Source organism: Panthera tigris, chromosome A2 (genome assembly GCF_018350195.1).
Source record: "Panthera tigris isolate Pti1 chromosome A2, P.tigris_Pti1_mat1.1, whole genome shotgun sequence".
In the NCBI taxonomy this organism is placed as follows: Eukaryota; Metazoa; Chordata; class Mammalia; order Carnivora; family Felidae; genus Panthera; species Panthera tigris.
Genome location: NC_056661.1, coordinates 120190600 through 120214899, shown reverse-complemented (window position 1 = coordinate 120214899; position 24300 = coordinate 120190600). Strand labels below are relative to the sequence as shown.

Below are 24300 nucleotides of genomic sequence, written 5' to 3'. Positions count from 1 at the left end.
GATGGTGAAATGCAACAGACTCATGGCCTCGTTGAAAGAATATTGGGCTGGGAGCCAGGGGCCTTGGTTTTCCGTGTGAGTACACCCAAGTTACAGCACCCCTCGGGACCACAGTCTCCGCATTTATTCGAGGGGAGGCCTTAGATCGGATGACCTCTAAAGAACCTCCCAGAGCCAACATCTTACACCAAGCATTCGCGGTTTTGACACTTTGTAGGACTTCCAGGGAGAAAGTGTGCATTTACACAGAGACCTCTGTGGTCCATAGCTTCCGCCAACCGATGGATAGGTCTATTGACCTTCCAGGAATGGGCACACTGGGCTTGACATACCTGTGTGAGAGTCATGGACTGCAAGTAGGGATCCTTACAAGTAGTTTTCATAAAACAAGAATTTGAACTTGGGTGCATCTAACTCCAAGATCCAGAAAAACGTGGACTGAGCTCATATGTTCAAAGGATCTGAACTGCACTGAAGGTAGATGTCAGAGTGAGACTCTAACCTTGGCCCAGCGAATTCCATCCCTTTTCCTGCCCCGGTCATGCCCATAGTGAGGTGACATAGCCAAAAGGAAAGTAGGCATGGGACCAGAAAGATGGTGTTCTCATTTTGAGTCACGTGAATTTGCCCCATCTATGGGGCCAGAGCACTGTGAAAGGCTTTGGAACGGGTCTCTTGATATCGGGTAACTTGTGGCCCTAGACTACTGTAGCCCGGGTGCACCTGTCCCCTCAGCCTTGCTGTTGTTTTCGTCCTGATACAGTGGAGCAGGCTGTCCTGTCCTTGGCCCATGGCACAGAGGCTAAGTGGGAGTGGCCAGGTGTATCGTTTTCCTTGGTCCTGGCACAGAGGGTAGGAGGGTCTGATCAGAGTGGTGTCTGTGGATGAGTGCTGAGGTCCCGCTGCCGACGCCATACGCAGAGGGCACTAAGGAACCTCCCGGAGCCAAGGTTCTTGGCTTGTGGGAGGGCAAGTGCGCGTACTGGCGCCTCAGTGTGGAATGCAGCGGGCAGAACGACAGGAGAATGAGCTAGAAGCTGCAAAAGAGAAGTCACGGCTTCCAAAGGTGGTGTGGCCCTGGCTAGGTATTCCCATGCTCCTAGCACATGTTTGCCTGGGCAGATTGGAGCCCTGTGAAGGCCTCGGGACAAGGCTTCTGCCTGGAATGCATGCATGAGGCAATGTGACCAGAGGCTGCTAGGCATCTGTGAAAGGAAGAAGGGGGCCCTCCTCGGGGCACAGCTCGGGCAGATCAGAGAGGTGCTCATATAGCATGCTTGTTTCCTCTGGATCCTCAAGAACAGATGAGTGCTTGCTTCTGTCGGTCCTCTTTGGAGAAGATGACACCCACCAACAGAAAAGTCTGCTTAAGCCAACCGTCTCCTAAGTTTATTTTGTATCACTCTGCTAAGGTCTTAGGGTTCAGCTTTGCAAATCAGTGCCTTTTCACCAAGTCTTCCTAAATAAGCTAAAATTGAGAAATGCCCAATAAATGGATATATAATTATCTGACTACGAAGATAAGCCTGTCGCGAGAGCAAGTCTGTCGGGGCGCCTGGGTGGCTCAGTCAGTGAAGCGACCGACTCTTGATTTTGGCTCAGGTCAGGATGTCAGGGTTTCGCGAGTTCAAGCCCCACGTCGGGCTCTGCGCTGACGGCCTGGATTCTCCCTCTCTCTCTGCCCCTCCCCTGTTTGCATTCTCCCTGCCTCTCCCAAAATAAATACATAAACTTAAAAAAAAAGATAGAGAGAAAGAGAAATAAGTCTGTAGCATTATCTTTTCCTCTCCCTGGCAGGACAGTGGAGGTTCCTTCAGCAAGAATCAGGCTGGGTGAGTTTTAGAGACCATTGCTCGCATGATGAAAATTCCTACAGAGCTGGCTTATGCTGCCATTTTAGCAGGCACCGTCGTCTCTGTTCTGAGGCGCTTGTGTTCCTGCCACCAGAATTATGATTGGAAGCAAGAGATGAGTCAGTGGACATTTACTGAGTACATTTCAAGTGCCATCCTCTTTCACATCAGCCCGAGAGGGGCGTAGTCCCGTTTTGACATTACAAATGAGAAAATCACGTTCCCGAAAGGTTATGTTACTTAAGGTCACACTGCCAGTGGGTGGCACACGTAGAATTGGGAGCCAGGTCCCCGTATCTCTGAGCCATTGTTTTTCGGCCACAGCGTGCTGCCTCTCAGACCTACTGACCCCCTTGGTCCTGGGCAGTTGTGTTTGTATTTTCACAGTCAGTATCTCATACACCTGTCTTCATAGAGCCCAGGGATTAGGTACCTGTTTTATAGGTGACATAACGCGGAGTTCAGACATATTATGGGACTTGCCCGAGGTCACGCAGAGGGCCGTATCTGTGCCCTCTGTAGGGGGCCGATTACTTGGAAGGGCTGGGAGCAGACTGCTGTTTCATTTCAGAAGAAATAGGTACTTTTTGATAAGTGACGCTCTAAGCCACACCAGGAGAAGCAGGCTGATAGGTAGGAGGAGAGATACGCGGAAAAGGATGGATCACGTCCCACCAGGCACCCATTCCCTGTGAGATGACGGAGTAAAACATATGTACTGAGGACAAGGGCTGGCAATGGAACCCTTTGTTACCAACCAAAATGCCTGGTGTAGAGTAACAGAGATCAAGGCTGCCCTGCGCACAGGTGTCCTTTTGCCCGGAGGCAGGAGGGAGAATAAGCCACAGAAAGGGGGTCTTGACACGGCTAGAGCTGAGCTGGCCGGCATCATGGGAGTCAGAGTCAGAAAAGAAACAGCGTTGGCTGAGCTGCCTTTCACGAGGGAGAAGCCACTGGGTTCCTGAGTCTTCTGTTTGTGTGTGTGTGTGTGGGGGGGGGGGGACGGGGGGTGCCCAAAGACAGAAAACACCCCCACGATTTGGAACCGAATGCGTGAGAGACGCATCCTGAGCTCAAGTGCCGTGAATCTGTGTATCGGCCTGCATACTTCATACATTTACACGTGACGGCGTGCTTCATAACTCAGCTGCACCCCAGGCTTTGGTTACTGTGGTGAGAACCATAGCGTACGAAGGGACTGAGGGAGACTTCCGGTCTTCTTACTTCAGGCTTGGTTTGGAAAGAGGGACAACAGCCAAAGAAGCCTTGGATGTCATCGTCGCCTTGCTGGAGGAACACGGACAGGGTGGCAATTATTACGAAGATGCACACGCCTGCCACAGCTTCCAAAGCGCGTATCTGATTGTGGATCGCGAGGAAGCCTGGGTGCTGGAGACCGTGGGGAAGTACTGGGCTGCTGAGCAGATCACAGGTGAGCGGTGTGGACGGGCGGGGGTGGGGGGGAGCTTCGAGGGCAAGAGAGGCTCGGGCGGATGCTGCCTGGACGCGTAGGAGTCACCCTGGTGCGGCAGACCCCCTCTGTGCCGTATCCTCACTTCTGGGCTCTGCTTCTAGAAAGAACCTGGGCTGCAGAGGTGTCAACACTTGGGAGACACGCTCGTGACATTTCTTATTTTCCGCTTGCTTTCTGGGCAGGACCCGGCTGTGGCTACCGGCCGTTTCGTGACCCAAATGGTTACTCTGTGACTTGGCCAAAGGAATGGTGATTATCCCATTCCATTCAGTGAGTGAACCCCTACAACAGGGAGCTGCCCCTCATCACCCGTAGCCCTGTGGCTCCTCGCACTTGGAATGTTCCTCTAAAAGAGGCGTTTGGATCTGTGTGAGGACCGTGGACTGCCTCTGGGACAAGCTCATTTCTCTGTGAGACAGTGTTTCTAGAAGCGCAGAGGCCTAGGGGATCCATTCGGAAGGATTTTGTGCCCACACAGTTGTGGCTCTGTGCTCCCTGCAGCACTTTGTTCTGAGACAGTTCTGAGGAAGGAGATGTTAGAGGGGGGTGTGGTTGTCCTGTCTCATCACTTAGCAGCCTCATATTGGAGACAGGATGAGGTCCCAGCGTGGGTTAAAGGGTTTCCGAGAGGACGAAGGAATTCTAGGAGAGAATCGGCCAGTGAAGCCCCCCTGACGCTCCTCAGGACTGGATGACAAGTACCTAGACGGTGTGCCGCCATTTCTCCCCTCCTGTGCTCACGGCACACGCGGCTAGTGGCTCGCCACCCTCTTCTCGTGTTGAACCTAAACTTGGGCTTCAGTTTCTCAACTGAATTTGTCAGGAAGTCTCTTCCAGTTCCTCAGAATTGATGATAGGGATGAAACCTGTTTTCCAGACCTACCCAAGGGGTGATTGGAACCAAAGCTGACCTGAGTTAGAAGCAGAAGATCTACTGCGATAGTTGAGAGTCAAGGTTTTCTGTGGCCTGAGTCAGTGCAGTGATGAGGGTTTCTGTGGACGAGGGGTGTGTTGGATGCTCTACGTGCTTGCGGCGCTTGCCTGGAGGAGGGTGGCTTCTTCGCATTCTCACAAGGGCACCGAATGGGCTGGTGGCACCCTTGCAACAGTCCCAGAGAGTTTCTTCACCCCCACGTGCCCAGCATATACCTCCTGGTGCCTGTGCCCCATCCCTATGGCACTTACAGGACTGAGACAGCTGGTGTGGCTGCTGGATCACTGAGCCTGCTGCAGTGCAGGAACTTTAAACTGTTTTATCAAAAAAGTTCTAAGCTGAAGCCTTACTCTCCAACGTTTCCGGCAGGAGGGCTAGTGGTCCATGCTGAAAAAGCAGTCATATATTGCTTTTAAATAGAACTTAAAACTTTTTGATCTATACCTGCATTTCAGAAGCTTAGTTTCTCTTCAAGATGCAGCTTAAAAAACCCATCTCCTCAAAATGCATGCTTTCACGAAACATTGAAGTAAAAGCTCAGCCATTCATTCCTTGGACTCATTGATCTCATGTCCTCTGATCCCAGCAGCAGTGTGAGTGCAACAGGACTTGATGAAACTAGGCCCTGAATGCTAACGTTCTTGGGAGCAAACATATATTATTTTTAATGTTTTTTCCGTACTTTTGAGAGAGAGACAGCGAGTTGCGGGGCGGGGGGGGGGGGTGGGGAGTGGAGAGAGGGAGAGAGAGAATCCCAAGCGGGGTCTGCACAGTCAGCACAGAGCCTGACTCAGAGCTTGATCATGAAGCGTGAGATCATGACCTGGGCCGAAATCAAGAGTCAGACGCTTAACCTACTGAGCCACCTGGGCGCCCCGAAAGCAAACATACATTATAAATCAGCCCTTTAGGAAAATAATATCTGTGGCGTTGCTCACAGGATTTTTTTGGATAGCTTAGCATGAAGAATGCCAAAAGCCCCTTTTTAGGCCAAAGCTCCTTTTTATTTTTAATTTTTTTAAGTAGTTTTATTCTTGTGTTGTCCTCTGAAAAGATGAGCGGCAGAAGGCCAATGCCCATCAGCTAGGAATACTTATTTTGGAAGAACAAATCAGTGGAGCAGAACATACTGGAAGAACCCTGTCCAGCACTGACCTTGTCTCTAGAAACTGGTTTTTAGGCAGTAACGGCTTGCGGCTTGTGGTTTGATCTCTCTCTCTACTTGATTCTCCCAAGAATTTAAAAGATCAGCACGCTCTCTGGAAGCAGCAAGTACGGATGGCCTCTTTTGAGCTACAACTCATAACTTCTTAGTGTTCTAGACAGCATCTTGAAGAATGAAGTCATCCTCAGTGGATTTGCAGCTGAGGCTTTGGAAGAAGCCACAGGAAGCCTGCCAGCCGATAGGGGAGTTTCATCAAGCTGGAGTGCACTCAGCATTCATGCGCTCCCGACTCTAGACTCTTTTAGCTGCACTTATATTTTTATGAGAAAAAAATTCCCATAGAATTTCTGCACTCATATACACGTACACACGTGGACACACACACACACACACACACACACACACGCTCATACTGATATCCTCAGAGACGTATATTTGCAGGTACATTCTGTTCTTTTAAAACAATTCAGTATCAGTGCCACTGTGTTTTTCTAAATGTTGCGACCTGAAAAAAAAAAAGTTGAATGAAGAGGTGCCATCTTTGTGTTTTCCAAAAGTGATGTTACTTGGGCAGAGGGTGGAGGTGTAAAGTGTTCCTTCAAGTGGAGGAAGCCTAAATTGGGGAAGAAGCATGGCTATAATTGTGATGTTCATAAGTCTTGTAAGTCGCGTCATGTCTCTTTCAAGAAACCTTTCATTTTTCCTATCGTTAATAGATGCCTGGGGTTTATTTAGCCCTAATGAGAGCTGCACAGGTTTCCTTCCGAGTGTGAATTTTAGATCCAGCGACCATTGCTCCTTTAAAATGTGGTAGTGCCCGATCAGGACTGGTCAAACCTTCTGGGAGGTCTTCTTACAAGAGGACCAAGGATTGTGTTTCTCTCTTCAAAAATAGAGTCATTTCCTCTCTCTAAAGTCGAATCGCAGAGAAGGGATTCGCTGTAAATTTCCATTTCTTGATTAAGTCCTTCTAAGTATCTTTCCAGCTAACCGGACTTTGCACTCTCTACAGAGGGAGTGAAGTGTATTTGCAATCAGCTTTCGCTCACCACTAAGATAGACGCGCAGCATCCTGAGCTCAGGAGTTATGCTCAGAGTCAAGGCTGGTGGACGGGAGAGGACGAGTTCAATTTTTCCGAAGTTTTTTCTCCGGCTGATGACCACCTAGACTGCTGTGCAGGCAAAGACAGCTTAGAAAAGAAAGAAGGTGAGTTAGTATATCCCTTACGATTCTCCCTCTCATGCCTGTTGTCTTGCAGCTGTGTTTCAGAGAACTTGTCTGAACTTCGGGGGGTGAGCAAGGAGGTGGAAATGAGAACGGACCTTGTACATAGAGACGAACTTGTGTTGATGTCCCTGATGTGCAGGCAGGATGACGTATATCTATTGTTACAGGATGCTTCCTCATCCACGAGGGTTTTTCCTCCTTCTGATTCAAGTCATTGTGCTTGTCTTCGTGATAACTTACTGTAGCCTTCCTTCTACCTCAGCATTTGTGTATTTCACTCATTGCCTTGTCTTCCTGTATTTTCCTTTCTCAGTGGCCTGCTGAGCCTGGAGGGCAGGGCGCTGTCTTTCACTCATACTGGGATCCCCTCGTGGTGTCCATTATAGTCTTTTGCTCCGTGAACATTTGTTGAGTTGGAACTGTTGTTCTGAATTCTCTTCCCGAACCCTCTATCTCACACCTAGCTGTTGACTTAATCAGAATCCATGTTGAGGCAAACATGGTGACTGGATAGCTTATTACTTCTGTGCCTGAGCGGAAACCCTTCCAAGTAAACCACTGAGGCCACATTTTATAGTTGCCAGTGATACATGCGTTTTGTAAGTTAGACCTGTGATCATTTAGAACAGGGGTCAACAGACTGGGACCTGTTGGCAATCCCCTATTTTGCAAATAAAATTTTACTGGAACACAGCTGTGCGCATTTATCTAGGTGCTGGTTATGACTGCTTCCATGCCATATTGGCACGGTTGCAGAGTTGCAACAGGTAAGTTACAGCAAGGTGGTGGGGCCCATAAGCCTGAAATATTTACTGTCTGGTTCTTTAAGAAAAAGCTTGCCGATGCTTAACGTAGAAGAACACGTCACGACTTTGGCTGTAGAACTTAATGTATTAAGGGTAGGAAGGTAGGACAGTGATCCATTTTAAAATGGGAACTTCATGGGGCGCCTGGGTGGCTCAGTCGGTTAAGCGTCCGACTTCAGCTCAGGTCACGATCTCGTGGTCCGTGAGTTCGATCCCCGCGTTGGGCTCTGGGCTGATGGCTCAGAGCCTGGAGCCTGCTTCTGATTCTGTGTCTCCCTCTCTCTTTGCCCCTCCCCCATTCATGCTCTGTCTCTCTCTGTCTCAAAAATAAATAAACGTTAAAAAAAATTTTTTTTTAAAAATAAAAAATAAAATGGGAACTTCAAAAAAAACTCCAAAAGTTAAAAAAAAAAAACAAAAAAACCCAGCTTGATAAAAGTATACAATACCACGTATGAAGCAGTCTTGCCAGAACATCAAATCTAAATCTGATGAAGCCTCTGGACCTAGCTACGGGTTTACAGGAAATGCAGAGGATGGAAGGACATACTAAGTAACACCAGGGGCTGCTGTCTGCAAAGTGCAGACTGTGGGAAACTCTATAGGAGAAATGGCCCCACAAATAAAATGCAAGGGGATAAAGTGAGAGGCAGAGGTCAAAAGAGATTTCAGCTGTTATCAACCGACTGGGTCCTGATTTAAATCAATAAACTCATTCGTAAGACAATGAAAAATGTTTAACACCGGGTAGTTGAAGAAATCAAGGCTTTATTAATTCTTTTAGGTATGGCATATTACAATTGGAAATGTACAAAGAGGACGTGAGTTGTGTTAGTGAAGTTTAAGGCACCTCTTCTTTATGTGACGCTTTGATTCCATCTATGTGAACATAGACGGAAAGAATAGTGTTTTAACGAATCATGATCAGAGGGAGAAAATGTAAAACCGGGGTCCTTTGTAGCCAAGGAGTTGTTTACGCATTTATCTGAAGTCAGAGCCAGTAGTCAAAATGGCTGTGAATGTTCTGAATATTTCTCTGTGTGTCTCTTTCCCACTGCAGAGAGGTCATTCTCCAAATACAGTGCTGGCTGTAACCAGCAAGTGTGTATGAGAGAACTTGCTTAGTGGATTGTGCATAGACTGCAAATACTTTCCTATGGATATCGTTCTATTGCATACTGTACTGGTTGAGAAATTGCTAAGTGCTACTTAGCGCAAGGAGACTCCAAAATAATATGGCTTCGAGAAAACGGAAGCTTATTTTTCTCCCGTGTTATGGTCTAGATGTATACGGCCAGTCCAGGGCTGGTGGGTTACCCGGCACCAGAGGACAGCCATACGTGACGTTTGACTTCCGCCTGTGGTCCGACTTGCGGGCATGTCCTGGGCAGCAGAAAGAGGGGCAAACAAAGTGAAGGGCGAACCATCCTTTGTATGGAGGTGACGAGGAAGTTGCACGTAGCATTTCTTCTCCCACTGGTCGGGATTTATCATGTGACCCCGCCCGAGCCACAAGGGAAGCTGGGAAACATAGTCTGTAGCTGGCCAGTTATAGTCCAGGGTTCTGTAACTAAGAAGAAAAGGAACAAATGGGTTTTGGTTAACAACTTGCCGCTATTAAAGCTTCTCTCTCTCTCTCTTTCTCTTTTTTTTTTTTTTCTTTACAGAAAGCATTACTGTGCAGACTATGATTGACATCTTACGGGACAAAGCCAGTGGAGTCTGTATAGATTCTGAGTCCTTCCTTACCACAGCCAGTGTAGTGTCTGTTCTGCCTCAGAATAGAAGCTCGCCGTGCATTCACTACTTCACTGGGACCCCAGATCCTTCCAGGTTTGTTTGAGACACAGTCGTGCTGGCAGGAAGTATGTGCTCCTCGAAAGCTCATCCAATGCGCACGCGCTGCGTCCCTGTACCTCTCTTTCTATAGCCGAGTCACATTTTTCAGTCGGCCCCAACGTGGCCAATGCAGCACAAAGAGCTTTGACAAAGGGGAGTTCTTGGCTGGAGTCATATCATTTTTATGACATCCGTGGAATCAAATTGGTTTAAATTCAACCGATATTTATTGAGTTGATATCATGGGCCAGGCGTTGTGCAAACATGCATGAGGGATGCAAACATACATAACACACAGTGAGACAGATGCAGGAATGCCCAAGATTGATCAAAACAATCAGTTCCTGTAAGTTAGAGGACCAAATAGCCCGGAGGCAATGCAGATTGAGGCAACGTCAAGGGCACTGACCACTTTTTTTTTTTTTTAATTTTTTTTAATGTTTTATTTATTTTTGAGACAGAGAGAGACAGAGCGTGAGCAGGGGAGGGGCAGAGAGAGAGGGAGACACAGAATCCGAAGCAGGCTCCAGGCTCCAAGCTGTCAGCACAGAGCCCAACGCGGGGCTCGAACTCATGAACCGCGAGGTCATGGCCTGAGCCAAAGTCGGACGCTTAACCGACTGAGCCACCAGGCGCCTCCGGGCACTGACCACTTTGTAAGACATTGTGTTTTAGGGAGTTGCTTTCTGCCTACGTTCAGCAAAGGCATTGTACTGCCCAGTGTTTAAGAACACAGCCTCTAGAATCACCTGTCAGGATTTTGAGTTCCATCTCTCTCACTGAGTGGCTGGTAAGTTACTTAACCTCTGTAAGCTTCAGTGTGCTGTACAGACCGGGGGTCCTGGGGATAATGTCAGCTCCTACTTCGTATGCTTGTGGGGAGGATTAAATGAGATAATCCAAGTAAATAGACAGTAGGCTTAACTTTTCTTTTATTAAGACTATCTCTGATTTGCCAGGCAGACAGCAGCCCCACTCCCTGGTAACGTTCGGTCACATACACTGCAAGTCATGGCATCAGTGGCTTAGACACAGCTTTCCAGCGGTTTCTAATTCAGTTCATTATCAGAAGCACTTGGGGGAGTTTTTGAAAAATACAGGTGCCTTGACCCAAACCTGTTGTATCAGAATCTTTAAGGTGGGCTTACGAATGTGTCAGGTTAAGACTGACCCTCAGCCTGGAAAACCATGAAGATGTCCTATTCTGATAGTTTCAGTGGTATTTTTTAGGGGTTCTCTTGGCTGAAAACACTCATCATTGTTTGTATATCCGGTGTCAGATCTTTGACTGCTATCAGGAAATCTGCAGCTGTTCAATTTCATTCCCTTTTCAGCTAAACATATTTATTCTCCTCTTACTGTTTCAGGAATAGAAGACAATGATGGTGTCTAGCTAGGGATGGTTTCTTAGATGACTCAGGGGAAAAGCCGAGTACCTCTCTTGACCTGTCGGACTTACTTGTAAATTACTGCCAATATCAGTAGATCCTTCTAGCAGGGCCTGACTATTAAATTCAGTATAAGCTATTCCTAGTTTTTCGTCCACTCATTTATTCATTCAACAAGCATGTATGAAGCACCTACTGTGTACCAGATATCATGCTGATTGGGTATTAGGGATGAAGTGTATGCAAGGTAACAGGTGGCTTGGAGGAGATGATGAAGGAGCACGCTTCACTGAGGAAGGATCTCTTGCGCGCCGGGCATTGTGGGAAGAGGAAGAGTTTGTTAGGAATGAAAAGCAGGAATGACTTTTTGGGTAGAGAGACAGCATGGACGCATGCAGAGAGCCATGAAACGGTACTCTGTTGTAGATTATGTTTCCATCTCTCCTCTCCCCGCCAGCCCCCACCCCCCACTCTTCCAGTAAACAAGCCTGGCCACCCTCTCATGGCCTCCCACGGTGAACCTCCTCTCCATGGTATTCCAGTCGGCCTCCCAGGGTGCACTCCTGGTTGACCCCGGCTGCTTCCTTTTGACCTTATCTCGAAGCTCTGGATGCTTGCTCTCATGGATGGCCCTGCTCCCGCCCTCTTGTCCGTCCACCAGCTCTGGGGCGCGTCCTTCCTCTCCCTGTTGTCTGGACCTCCCTTCATGGACTCCGACTTAGCTTGCCCCGAACGCTGGTGGCTCAGCTGCCTCTTGGGAGCACTCTGTGCCGCACCACAGGGGTACACGTGGGCACTTAGAGCCCTTCTGTAGAGTGACTAGAATGCCCTGCCGTGTTCTTTAGTGGGCAGGAGCCTTTGAAGGAGTGGGTTGAGCTGAGGAAGGCCTGAAGTACCCGCCTTGCTCCTGATGTCTCAGGCACCGGCCCCAGCTGTGCTTAGAAGATGGGGCTGTGTGAGGCCAGGACACTAACGGAAAGGAATGCCATTTCCTAGACTGAAGTATAGGGCCCAGTACGGTTCTAAAAATGGGCTGGGAAATAGCCTGCTTATATTTAATCTGGAAGATTTCAAGTAATTTTAAAAGAAAGTTATTCATGGTTAAATTAATTGAAAAGAACTTAAAGAAGATTAAGGCATTCATTTTTTATCTTTCAGGGCTAAGGGAGCTGCGTTTCCTACTGTGACTGTTAGAACTGTCACAGAGTCTTTTCTCCTATTCACCATTTCAGTGTTTCTCTGTAATTGGGCATGTTTAACATTTTCTATTTTGTCAGCAGGAAGCATAATTACCTCCTCTTGGGTTTGTAGGTAGTAAATGGGGGAAATTTTAGCTGGCTTCTGCTGACGCTGGAAACAGTAGAGAGATGTTTTCAGGAAATCATTTCAAAGCAGGGGGCTCGCGAAAGATTATGATTTAAGAGCGGGACTGTGTTCTTTATCCCTCCCAATTAATGTTCGGAACCAAAGGACACCATCTGACTGTTGCTCTGTCTGCTTCGACACATTTCTGCCCTTTGCTCGGTGGACTCATTACAGATCCTTCTCTGGAAATAACTTGTTCTCGCGCTCTTTTCCTCTTTCTCCGCCCCTTCCAGGATGGACCAGGTTCTGTGCAAGTTTGAGGGCTGGATGGAGGTGCAAAAGTCAGAGTTTGAGAGCTAAAGAGGGAGATGCAAAAGACCTTTAATTAATTTTATTGAGGAGGCAGATTCTGTCCTATTAATATTCCGTTGAGTCAGCTGGTGCCTCAGTTATCCACTTGGTGACAGCGACTGACTTCAGTGCTCTGGTTCTGACCTTTGGAAGCCGTTTCCTTCGTGGAAGCTGGCACTTGCCAAAGCCTCACTGATGTGAAGAATTGGAGAGGGAAAGGGGAGAGAGGTACCTTAGCACATTGAGACTGTGAAATTCGGGGTCCTGGAGCCCGTGAGAGCCGAGCAGGTGCGTCTCTTCCCAACCCTGTGTTCAGTGACGTCACACTGGTAACGTGACACGGGTCACAGTGGGCATGTTCACACCACAGAAGCCGGCAGACGCCATGGATCGGGGCTTATTTTTTTCAGATACGGTTGCCAAGCCGGCACATCGCCAAGAGGCCTCCACATCTGAGAAAGCCCACAGAAAGTCCACTCGGGGTACAGGATGGAGAAACCAAGAGGGGGAGAAAATTAAAAAATTTTTCCATTTTAAATATCAGAAGGCTGTGTCCCAACCCATTTCTCTCATTGTATGAGGCTGTGGACTTCGGCTCAGGAAACAGAAAATAGGGAAGAAATTCTAGGAAAATGGGATGTTGGGCCTAATTTAACTAGCGGCAAATAGCTGGGGAGTTGCAGGGGACCTGGTGTGTGTGTGTGTGTGTCCTTCTCTTCTCCCAGTGTGCTAAGTTTGAGAGGCTAAGCTGAGTCAACTGAGACTGTTTCATCTGGTTAATTCAAATGTAGTGACGAGCGGCCTGTCTGTTGGTGGAGATAACACTTAACAAACCTTAGACGCGGCCGCGTAGGTAAATACGATCCCTGGTACTGTTCAGGGAACAGCCAGCAGAGACGTACCCAGAGGTGAGGGCCCCGTGTGAAATAGCACCCCCGTCAATTTCACTCTGAATGCGTACAGCACCAGATTCCTCCTCTCTTCTGCCCTTTGACCTCACAACCTTCCAGAGCATCTGGATCCAGCCCGAAGCTCATCCCATGCCCCAAATGTACGAGTTCTCTTTCCCTTTAAAATAGAAAGGCCCTTCACTGATAGGTCCTGCCCTCAGCCAGATGCAGCTGAGATCGTGTGATTAAAGTGACCGACAGTGAAGCTGGAGCGACCCATTCAAGAGACACCTGCAATTGAGAGAAAACTGGTTATTTTGGGTTATTTTGAGCTTGGTTGAACGTTTAGAAGATTCACCCACGCAGGAGCCTTGTGCTGCCCCGCTCTGTGCCAGACTCCCCTCAGTGGATCTGGGGGACTCCAGGGCACGGGATAAGCCTGGCTGAGTGGCTTGGGGAGTTTCTGCACCTTCCTAAGGATAGAGCCATATTTGAGGTCAGAAGTGCCGGCTGGCCACTGATGATAAAATCCCAAAGCACCAAAAGGGTTTTATTTTTCTGCACAGTGTGTATGAAGAACCAACAGAAGGTTAATATAATGGTGTGAGGTCGTGGGCGGAAAACTGACCTCAGTTTAGAAGACCTGAATTTAGTTCTCCATCTGCCACTTACTAAGAATATGCCTTTGGACCCAACACTTAGCTGCTGTGAGCCTCAGTCTTCTCATCTGTAAAATGGGATGGAAATGTTTTCCCTGCCTTGTTCATTGCTGTGTCCCTAGTACCTAGAATGGTGACGGGTACTCAATCATTACTCAACACGTATTTGCGTGTTGAATGGATACAATAGAAAAGTGAACGAATAGAAAATGGGGGTACTAGGAGAACTGAATGCAAGCGCTTTGAAAGTTATGACATGCTATAAAACGTCAGGGGTTTCCACGGTAATTATGCTCTCTTGCCAAATGAGAAAACAAATGACAGGGAAACATTTTTTACACTGGGTCGGCCCGTGGGTCACAAGATTCTGGAAGACAAAAGGGACAGATGAGGCCAGGATGCCTCCCAGGGAGCAGGTCTCTGGGCTCGAAGGCTAAGATTCTGCAGGCTTCTGAGACAGAGCGTGGGAGAGCACGCTCTGGTCCCTGTCATCAGACTGTGCCTTAGATTTGTCTCAGGGAGAGCTGAGGGTCGTGGTCATACGGTTTCCTTTATGTCGCTCATGGCTTCCTTTAATTGTCCCTCCTGACGGTGGATTGTCCCTGTAGAGTCGCTCAGCCGGCCTTAAACCTCCTCACTAACCAGCTGATGGGAGACTCTTTGCCGCTGGAAGCACTTTCCCCTTTTGGGCCTATTAGCCTGTGTTCGTGTCACGGCACACAATGCAGGGACCGGGTGACCCGGGGTGAATTACGGGTTAGGTGGCTTCTTTGAACCAGCTTTCTGGAGCCCTCTCAGCTGTGCCTCACGTCAGGGCCCTCCCTGGGACACTCTGGGAGGGTTCCACAAGTGTGACAAAGTGTGCCCTGCCCTGTCCCGGTGGCCTGGGAGGGGTGTGCCTTGTGACTCAGATGACAGTTTCAGCTTTGCCGCTGGCTGGATATGTGACCTTGGTCAAGTCATTTAATGTCCGGGTCGTTACTTAGCATACATTTGATGAAGTGGCATTTAAGAAGCTACCATCTGGGCTTTAAAAAAAAAAGTTTATTTTTGAGAGAGAGAGAGAGAGTAAGTGGAGAAGGGGAAGAGAGAGAGAGACGGAGAGAGAGAGAATCTCAAGCAAGCGCCGAACCACCAGTACAGAGCCCGATGCAGGGCTCAAACTCACGAACTGTAAAACATGACCTGAAACGAAGTTGGACGCTTAACCGCCTGAGCCACCCAGGCACCCCCCTTGATCTGAACTTCAAGTGTGGGAAAATGTCAGAAATTCTCCTCACCTATTTGTATCGTTCGTGTGATTTTTTTATAAGGCTTGGCAAGAAATCAGAAGGTTTGGGAACCACTGAGTTATGCACATTCTGCTTTTTTTGGATACATAGGCACAAATAAACCCCGAATTATAATTCCCACATTCAGGTTTAAATAATTATTAGTGTTATTGCAATTTGTTATCAGCAGTAGTTTTTTATTTATTCAGTCTCAAAAACTCTCCCTTTAACCACTCGACAAATCTGTGCTTCATGTTTATAGCAGTTGAGGGTGCTGACTTCCTTACAGACTTTGGGGGAAAAATCCTTGGAGGGCTTTGGCTGCATTAGAGTATTATGGGAATCCCATTGTATTTGTTATTTATTTTGAGAAAGAAAACTGATAGATGGGATAACTAGTAAACATACGGTACTTTCTTGCTTTAGAAAAGCCACTGGGCACCTTTATTGAGGTGGAATGGGTTGGCAGTTCCATCAACTGGAATGTTCTGATTTTTACTACACTGTTATCCTATGTATTGGATGCAAAAGACCATGACTGTGCTTAGCATGAACTTCTTGTTTTTAATGTTTATTTTTGAGAGAGAGAGAGAGCGTGCAGGGGAGGGCCAGAGAGGGAGAGGTGGACAGAGGATCCGAGAGAGAGAGAGAGAGAGACCGAGAGAGAGCGCAGGGGAGGGGCAGAGAGAGAGAGAAGTGGACAAGGGATCTGAAGCAGGCTCTGTGTTGACAGCAACGAGCCCAATGCGGGGCTCGAACTCACGAACCGTAAGATCGTGACCTGAGCCAAGGTCAGATGCTCAACCGACTGAGCCACCCAAGTGCCCCAGCATGAACGTCTTGAAGTCAGAGTCACAAGTTCATGAACTGCATGACATACAAATAGAAATTTATAGGTTTGGAAGCTGGAAGGGAACTTCGAGATCATTTTAGTCCCAATCAGAGACAGGGAGCACGAGTGCCCCCACAGCTGGTCAGAGTAGAGAGGAGTCACGTACCCTTATTCTGAGGCCCAGCCCAGTGCCCCGCCGCTGCTGTCATGAGTCAGGCAGATCTGGGATCCGTGCTCAGCCCGACGAGTGATACCAGACTGTGTCCCTCCTGGCCCCCCAGAACCGTGGCTCTCGCCCACGGGGCCACCGTGTCAGAATGGTCCTGAGATGTAAAGTAACGCCCTCCCAGTGACTGAGCCTGGCCACCTCATTGCCCAGCGTAAGCCTGTGGAGGTCACGACTCTGACCCTTTCTGGCCACGGCACAGACCCTGCGGCCCAGAAGACGTGAACTGTGTGGGCTTGGGGCTGCACAGCAGGAGCCTCAGAGCCAGGGTCCCACAGAAGGGTCTCTGCGCCGGGCCAGGAGGCTGCAGATTAACGTCTGCTGGCAGGCGGCACGATGGGCGCCGACTTTTCAGGAACCCCTTGTGCTATCGGGTCCTGAAGGATGGGATGCTTGCCTCCTGTGAGGCCGCTGTGTTGTAAGAGACCAGAAGGCCCCAGAAGCCATGTCTGTGCCGGACTCTTTGCTCCCCCCCGTTTTCCTCCCGCTTCCCCACCCTTCCCCGTCTGTTACCCTTTTCCTGGGACCCCTCACCCTGCAGCCCTTTTGCAGAATCAACTGAATGACTAATTGGATAATGCAGCATTGTATTGAGCATTCAGTAGAAGGGCCAACGACCCGTGGATGTTCAGGAGGCTGTAGGAGGTGGCACTTCGTGGTCCCTCTATGAAAGGCAGTCCCCCCATGTCCTGGGGAGGGAGGGTCCATGAACAGGGTACCTGGTGCCCATCCTTAACCAGGCCCACCCCACTTCCCCAGCTTGGAGTATGAAGGTCTCGCTGCTTGTAATAATCAAATCAACTTAGCCTGAGCCCGGTCTTGCAGAGTGAGTTCTGTGTCTTGACTCTCTTGAGCCCTCTTTCCCGTGACCTCCTCAGGGAACTAACCTAAGAGGTTACTTCTCATGACAGATCTCCCCCGCTATCCGCAAGTTCTTTTTCTGCCACGTCCCTTTTACGAAAGACGTGCGTTAGTACAGTACCTGTTTTCACTAACCGAAAGAAATCCCAAGAGGCTTCTCGCTCTTATGAAATGGTAACTGCTTCTTTGCTCTGTACCATTTTGGCTTACGAGAAGTTTCACAGAACATTCTACCTCCAGATAGCGGGCGTGGGGCGGTTGGGGGGGGGGCGCTTCAGATGGGGGAAGAGCCCGTCCTGTTGTCCCTGTAGCCCTGCTCCTCAGACTTGGTCTATCGCCAATCCCCTGGGGACCTTGTTGACGCGCACCACCTGATTCAGCAGGATGGGGGCGGGGCCTGAGGGTGATGCCGAAGCCCCGGGTCCAAGGACACAATTCGGGGAGCCAGGGTCCCCGGTTCCCAGTTCTTTTCAGACTGTGGCACACCTGAACGTGTTTGTGTGGCACACTGGCAGGGCTTCCCTGGCCGCCTCGAGCCCCGCCACCTCAGGGCTGAAGGAGTCAATATCCCAGCTCACTGCTGACCCACTTGAAGCATGGTGGCCAGGGCACCGGCGTAGAGGAGAGAAAATAACCCGGATCCGACCCGTACACCTGGGGGCGTGTTTGTAGCCCTCTCTCTCCTATTGTTATTGCAGGTGCTGCCCCAGGGTAGAGAAAGGCAGACGCCTTTCAGCCTAGATGGATGGCCCGTTGCACCCTTTTCTCCAAACGCCACGCGTCTGTTCGCCTTACTTTGTACAGCCGAAAGGGGCCTCCCAAACGTTCTTCCAGGAACAAAGCAAGTCTGTTTTGATGTCTCCTTGCTGCTCATAGAAGAACTTGCAGCTGTCAAATGACAGCTTTACTAAAATATTTACTAAAATACGCAGTTGTGTCTGTCTCGGCCCCCACCCGCCAGCCGCCAGGAGCTGGCTCAGGAAGCGATGGCCTAATGAAAGGACAGCCTCTGATGTCCTCACGCCTCAAGCTCAGTTGGGCTGAAGCACCTCTCCTTTCCCTCCAGGTCCATATTCAAGCCCTTCATCTTTGTGGATGATGTGAAACTTGTCCCCAAAGCACAATCTCCCTGTTTTGGGGACGACGACCCTGCCAAAAAGGAGCCTCGGTTCCAGGAGAAGCCAGATCGCCGGCACGAGCTCTACAAGGCCCACCAGTGGGCACGCGCTGTCATCGAAAGTGACCAGGTGAGCCTAGGGGTGGGCTGGCGGAGGGGGGTGCGGTCTGCGCTCGAGGAGGCAGGAAGGCGTTAATCCCGCACATCGTTTCCCTCCTCGCCAGTACGCCTCCGTCCAGAAACCCGGGGACCTGAGGCCTTCCGAGAAGGCTGCTGTTCACTTTTCCGGCCAGTCCCCTGAAACCTAACGAAATGAAGCCTCCACGTCTAATGTTGTCCTAGAACTCAGTGGGCTGGGAATATCCCTCTTTCATTTACTGTTTCCCTGGGGATGGTCCCTGGGAATAATAGATGTGTGCAGTTCTGGTGGGGGTAACTGCTTTCCTGCTGTCTAAAATTCTTTGTGTACTTTTGGGGGTAAAACGTTGGTACGAGATGGCAATACCTTAAAGACGCAATCATGTGTTGTTTAAAAAAAAAAGTAATCCTTCAAAAAAGTTCTGTAGACAGACGGGGGGGGGGGGGGCGTGCACAGTAGTGCAAATGTGCTTATGCCACTGACCTTGTACACCTAAAAATGGCTGCAATGGCAAACGTTGTGTTATGCATATGTTACTATAATTTTAAAAGAGTTTTTCAAAAAAGATTCTCAAAGTCCTAGTTTTTTAAATTGAATTCAATTTTTATCTGAGAGAGTGTGTACACGAGCAGGGGAGAGGGAGAAAGGGAGAGAGAACCTCAAGCAGACTCCACACTCAGCTTGGAGCCCTCCACAGGACTTGATCCCACGACCCTGGGATCATGAGCCAAAATCAAGAGTCGGACGCTCAACCGACTGAGCCACCCAGACGCCCCAGGTTCCTAGCTTTTAAAAAAAGTTATTCTCCAAGGTGCAGCTCACCCGCCCCTCCCCGCAAAGCTTTGGCAAATAAAGTTACAAGACATCAATTCAAACGAGACCTACACCCAGTATATGCCCACAGCAGCCACTAGTGATGGGTTGCGTATAAAATCCAAGACTCCGTTTTGCTAAAGGGAAGGGGAAGGAACGTGGCAGTTAGACGCCCATCTGCTTCCCAAGCATGTATTTGCCAACTTGCAACGAGTCTAGTTTGTCCTGAAGAAAGGGACACCTTGTAGGGAAATTGGCGTTTGCATTTGCGTGGACCGGGTGAGCTTTTTTTCTTGTGCTTGGCATGGTGGACTATATAAAAAGCATAGAAAGAAGGGCGCCATCAGCAGTAAACCCAAGGGATTTCAGAAAGCATCTCAGAGAAGGGCAGTCTCACCATCCAAAGGCTTTGCACTTCCGTGCCACAGAAATGTCCATTTTGACATGTCAGAGTCACCTGGTGTTTTCACCTCCGTCTTCCCTGCCGGATGTTTCCGTGGAACCGTGAGTGCTTCCGCTCCACCGCACTGACTTTTGTCCGGGGCTGTCTATTGCGGTTCCCAGCAGTGCCTGTCTTCCAGGTGGATGACAGTAAGCCCGGAGTGAAAATGCCACTCGGTGCGTCGTTTCGGGCTCTCTGGCAACTAGAAGGCGGAGGGAGAGAGGGGCGTGTGTTTGAGCCCTTCTGCACAAAATGCCACGGAGATGAGATGGACGAGGGTGGGTGGGCTCTGACATTGAGACATGACCGTTGCTTTGCGTCAAGGCTGTGTTAGGAAGTGGGGGACGGCTGCTGACGGCGGCTTCTCCATTCTGGGACTAACTGGGCAAATGGAAGCTTTTCACTGTCACACACTCTAAGCGAGTGGAAGAAGCAATCTCAGCAGCTCAGAAGAAAGTACGTCGGGCGACGGACACGGCACGTGTTTATTCACTGATCGTTTGTCCATTCAGCAAACATTTACTGGGGGTGCCTCCTGTGTCCCATGCCTCTTGTGTCCCAGGCGTTGAAGCCTGGTGATGAGCCCAGTTCTCACTCCCGGGAGATCATGGTCTAATGGGGGACACGGGCAAATAGACAGACCCTTACAGGACAGGAAGAGAACAACCACGGCAGAAGTAAAGGCACGGACAGGGAGCCCAGAGGAAAGGTTCAAAGAGGCCCGGAGATGGGTGCCTGTTGACCAAGTGCCGAGGAAGGGCAAGGTGGAGTATCATGGGTTGGAAGAATGCAATTAATTCAGTTTGGCTAAAGAGAAAGGGAGACTCTGGGGGGCCTGGCGGGAGGTGAGGCAAGCAAGAGCCTCGTACTCAGGTTACAAAAGGCCTTTCCTGAATATCACTCAAGAGTCTAGATTTTATCCTAAAGGCAGTGAGGAGGTAGGTATGCCAAGCAGAGCAGTACCATAACCGCACTGGCATTCTAGAATGATCCCTGCGGCAGCCCTGGGGAAACAGATCGAATGGGGTGGGTAGGCCCCTGAGAGGCTTTCTTGTCCATCGTAGTGACTCTCGCTGTTCCCGCCCTTCCTCAGGAGCAAGGTCGCAAGCTGAGGAAGACCATGCTGGAACTAGAGAAGCAAGGCCTGGAAGCCATGGAAGAAATTCTGACCAGCTCTGACCCTCTGGACCCCACTGAAGTGGGGGATCTTTTCTATGACTGTGTTGACACTGAGATTAAGTTCTTTAAGTGAAGTAAGCATTCCCTCTCCCCTTCTTATTTAAACGTTTCCACCTTACTAAATTACCAGCAAAACAAACCACTCTCCTGTTTGAGTAAAACGAGAAAGTTCAGACGTGTGAAAGTCACACTCTTGTGTTCTGCCCTCAATCCCAGCAACGTCCCCTTCTTCTACAACGTAGCTCCCCCTTTGCAGTGTAACGTGTATCCATTTGCCTGTCTTTCGATTGTGTGACTACTTGTGGATGTTCAGCTGCTATCGTTGTATTTCAGTGACCGTGGACACACTAGCCTTCTCACGGAGGACGAGCATTTGTCAGGCCTTCACGGGGGCTCCACAGTGCTGGGTGTGCAAGAAAAGCAAAATCTATTGAAGTCTTAGTCTTTCTTTCAGTAATGGTTCCTTTCAGGTTACCAAAAGGCCCGGGGCTTTTGTGTGTGAACTTGAGGGGGAAGCTTCCCGGCCTCCCCTTCACACGAGTGCAAGCCCGTCGTGCAGAACGTCTGCAGATGTGTCTGCTGAAGGACACAACCAATGGGAAGGAACAAAGGGGGCTCCTCTCTAGTCGCAGCTCATCCTGATTCTCGTGGTTCTAAGGGGCCTGTCCTCTGCTGCGCTTGTGCGCAGTGGACCCACAGACGGCTCCTGAGCACGGGAGAGCTGGTTAGCGGAGTTAGCTAGAACTGCCCGTGTTGGAGATTCCAAGGCAGCCATGCGCGTGGCCTCCCCACATCCCCACGTGGCTCTCCCCAAAGGCCCGAGGCTCTCGCTGTACAGCAGCACGCCCACCCCTTGGCCTTGCGTAGAAACGATTTCGGGCCTGGTTATGGCCATCTACTCCGGGATTAATTAAATGGCCCTGTGGCATGGTTCTCCCCCCCCCCCCCCCCCACAAAGCTGCGTATCTCTCCAGCTAATGAGGGAGAGAAAAGGAGAGACCGTTGGCTGTTCAGATGCTAGCTAAAGTAGCTGGAATCCGAGCAGCGACTACATTATCTCAGCGGAGACTTTAAACTGATTTGTTTCCAGTGTCGCGTTCACACGAAGTATTTGACTTACCACAAGAGCACAGAAGAGCATGTGAGGAAGACCAGATGGGCCGGGCATCGGGGAGACAGAGGGCAAGGAGGTGGCAGATGGAGGCAGAAGCAGGTCGCCGCAGGGTAGCGATCCAACCCCCAGCCTTCCTGCCCGGCTTGTTATATCCCACAAGGCTGTGTACGATGCACCTGGCTCTCCCTGGCCCTCCCTTTGTTCCTCGTGCCCCGTGACCTGGTAGCTGCCCTCACGGCGAAGGCAGCCGCGGGGGCAAAGGTAGGGGGTACTCCCCTCCAGCTAGCGAAACTCTCACCCACTCCGGAGAAGGACAGGGGGCAGAGATGACGAAGGGACATATATGCGGGTCAGCAGCTCCTGGAAGAACGGCAGCCCCACTATTCCAGCCTCACCCCCGCTGCTGGGGCCCCGTCGTGCTCCATCACTGGTAGGAATTTGCAAGTGGAAATACTGGGAGTGTCAGTAATCTTCGAAGTGACCTTGGGTTCGCGGTGCACGACAGGCAATAAGGGCCGGAGGGGACGTGGGTCTCACACACAGATGCGGACACGGAGGGTCACGGGTTTTATCGGGACACAGCTGGTTTCTCTACCAGCTCCCCTCCAAGGGTGTAGGTATAAAGGCACCACGAGCTTTTGGTCCGGCAGTTTTGTGAGTTCTGTACGTAAAATCACAGACGACAAGCGGTGGGAGATGGGAGGGACGTTTGAGAGCTGACAGGGTCAACACGGCCATTCGTGGCGGCTCGTAGCTGCCGTGACCCAATCAGGGCTTTCACGGGTGACGAACTCAGGGTCTTCTGGTAGATGGAACAGCCATTCTCAGAGCATCTGTCTACAGGTGCTAAGTTGGGGGAGGGGGAGGTTTGGAGGTGACGTTTTCGGTGCCTCACCCCGCCCAAGTCCACCTGCTAGGTGGTTACTTAAAACAAGGGGATGTGTTAAGCCACCCCAAGATTTCACCAGGTGGTTTCACCTCTACCTATTATAGAAACATCTCATCGGACCTGACGTGCCTGAGATACCCAAGGTGATTTGGGGTTTACCAAAAGAAGTCTGGTGAGAATAAATTACACGGGGGTCTGCTTTCATTATTATGGGCCAAACATTATTGTGGGCCAGCCAGTCTATGTGATTTCCTAACCACCATGAAGTGGGAAATACAATGGCTACTTCTCTTAGGGGACACTGACCTTTGTCCAGCGTCTCAAAGAAGGGCCAACCCTAAATGAGAATTGTCTGGGCTAATGGTGTGCATCACAATTGTGGTGCCCCAGTCTTGGGCCACCATGGGCCATGGCAGCCCTCCATGGCTAGGCCGGGCAAGAAGTTCAACGGAGGCTGGGACACTTCTGTCAGGCACAGAGGGGGGTCTATGTACAGTCAAACCCCCAATAATAGCGTGGGTGAATTCTTTGCGCATTTGGGCGGTGTGGAGAAAGACGAGAAGAGAGTAGAGAATCTGTTGATGTGGCTGGACCCCCTTCTAGTGACTTCTTTCTACTTACGTCCACCGCTTGAAATTCGTTCTTGGATTTTGAACAGGCTGTTGGGGGAAGGTATGTGTCTTTTTAAATTCTCTAAACAGACCCCGCTTTTGAAAAATGCTTATCATTACATGGATGAATTCTTGACCAGGGATTGCTTTTCTAAAGGCAATATGGAGAAAATGAATATTCAAGAGGAACTAAGAAAACAATGGTTAAAGGTCAGTGTGTAAATAGCTTCCTGAAAGAACCATTTGTGTGTCCCTTAAGACTTGGACGGGGGAGGTGTGCGTGCTTTGTGCAGCAAGAAGACATGGCTGTAAAGGATGGAATTTCTCCCCCAATCCCATGCCCCGTAACCAACCATAAGCCGCTTAGTCTTGTCTAGTAGATGGCATTGCCGTAGATGAAGACAGCCCTCATCCTCTAAGGGAGCAGAGGCTCCAGTAAAAGTAAATTAGTGAAGCAGAGGTAGTACTCTTCCTTCTTGGAGGTGGTTTGGAACTTTCAGTAGAATAAGCATATACTTGAAATTCTGGTGATTCTTTAGTGCCCAATAACATAAGACACAGTGTTCTTATTAGACGGTCTTCCTTACAAGCTAACAGAGCAGGTGTGTGCCTAGTAGATACTAGCAGTGAAGTTCCTTCACTATTGGGTGAATTGCTAGGTATAAAAAAAAGAATTGCCAACCAGGCAAACTACTTTGCTCCCTAACTTATGTCATCCCGCACTGGTACAGGTGTCACACAGCTCTGGCCGGCCCCAGCAGGGAAGCCGGGTGGGACCAATGTGTCTGCGATGAAACCACTCACTGCATCCTTGACTAAAGAACAGTCAAGTCATTTGTCGGGGAGGTCTTCAGCTGAGCTCGCAGGTTTAGGAAGGAAGCACACGGAGGAAGGAGGGAGGGAGGGAGCCCCCC

General features: G+C 49.7%; 1 protein-coding gene across 3 annotated transcripts in view; it reads left to right on the top strand.

Annotated features, from left to right (window-relative positions):
• Positions 1–23710, top strand: part of SCRN1 (secernin 1) — a 61403-nt gene extending 37693 nt beyond the window's left edge. For all 3 annotated transcript variants that reach the window (XM_042969116.1, XM_042969115.1, XM_042969121.1), the window contains 5 exons: positions 3083–3285; positions 6439–6633; positions 9128–9293; positions 18149–18329; positions 20687–23710. In XM_042969116.1, the coding sequence (XP_042825050.1) occupies positions 3083–3285; positions 6439–6633; positions 9128–9293; positions 18149–18329; positions 20687–20845 (904 nt within the window). In that variant the 3' untranslated portion in view covers positions 20846–23710. The remainder of the gene's footprint in view (positions 1–3082; positions 3286–6438; positions 6634–9127; positions 9294–18148; positions 18330–20686) is intronic.
• Positions 23711–24300: the final 590 nt, after the last annotated feature.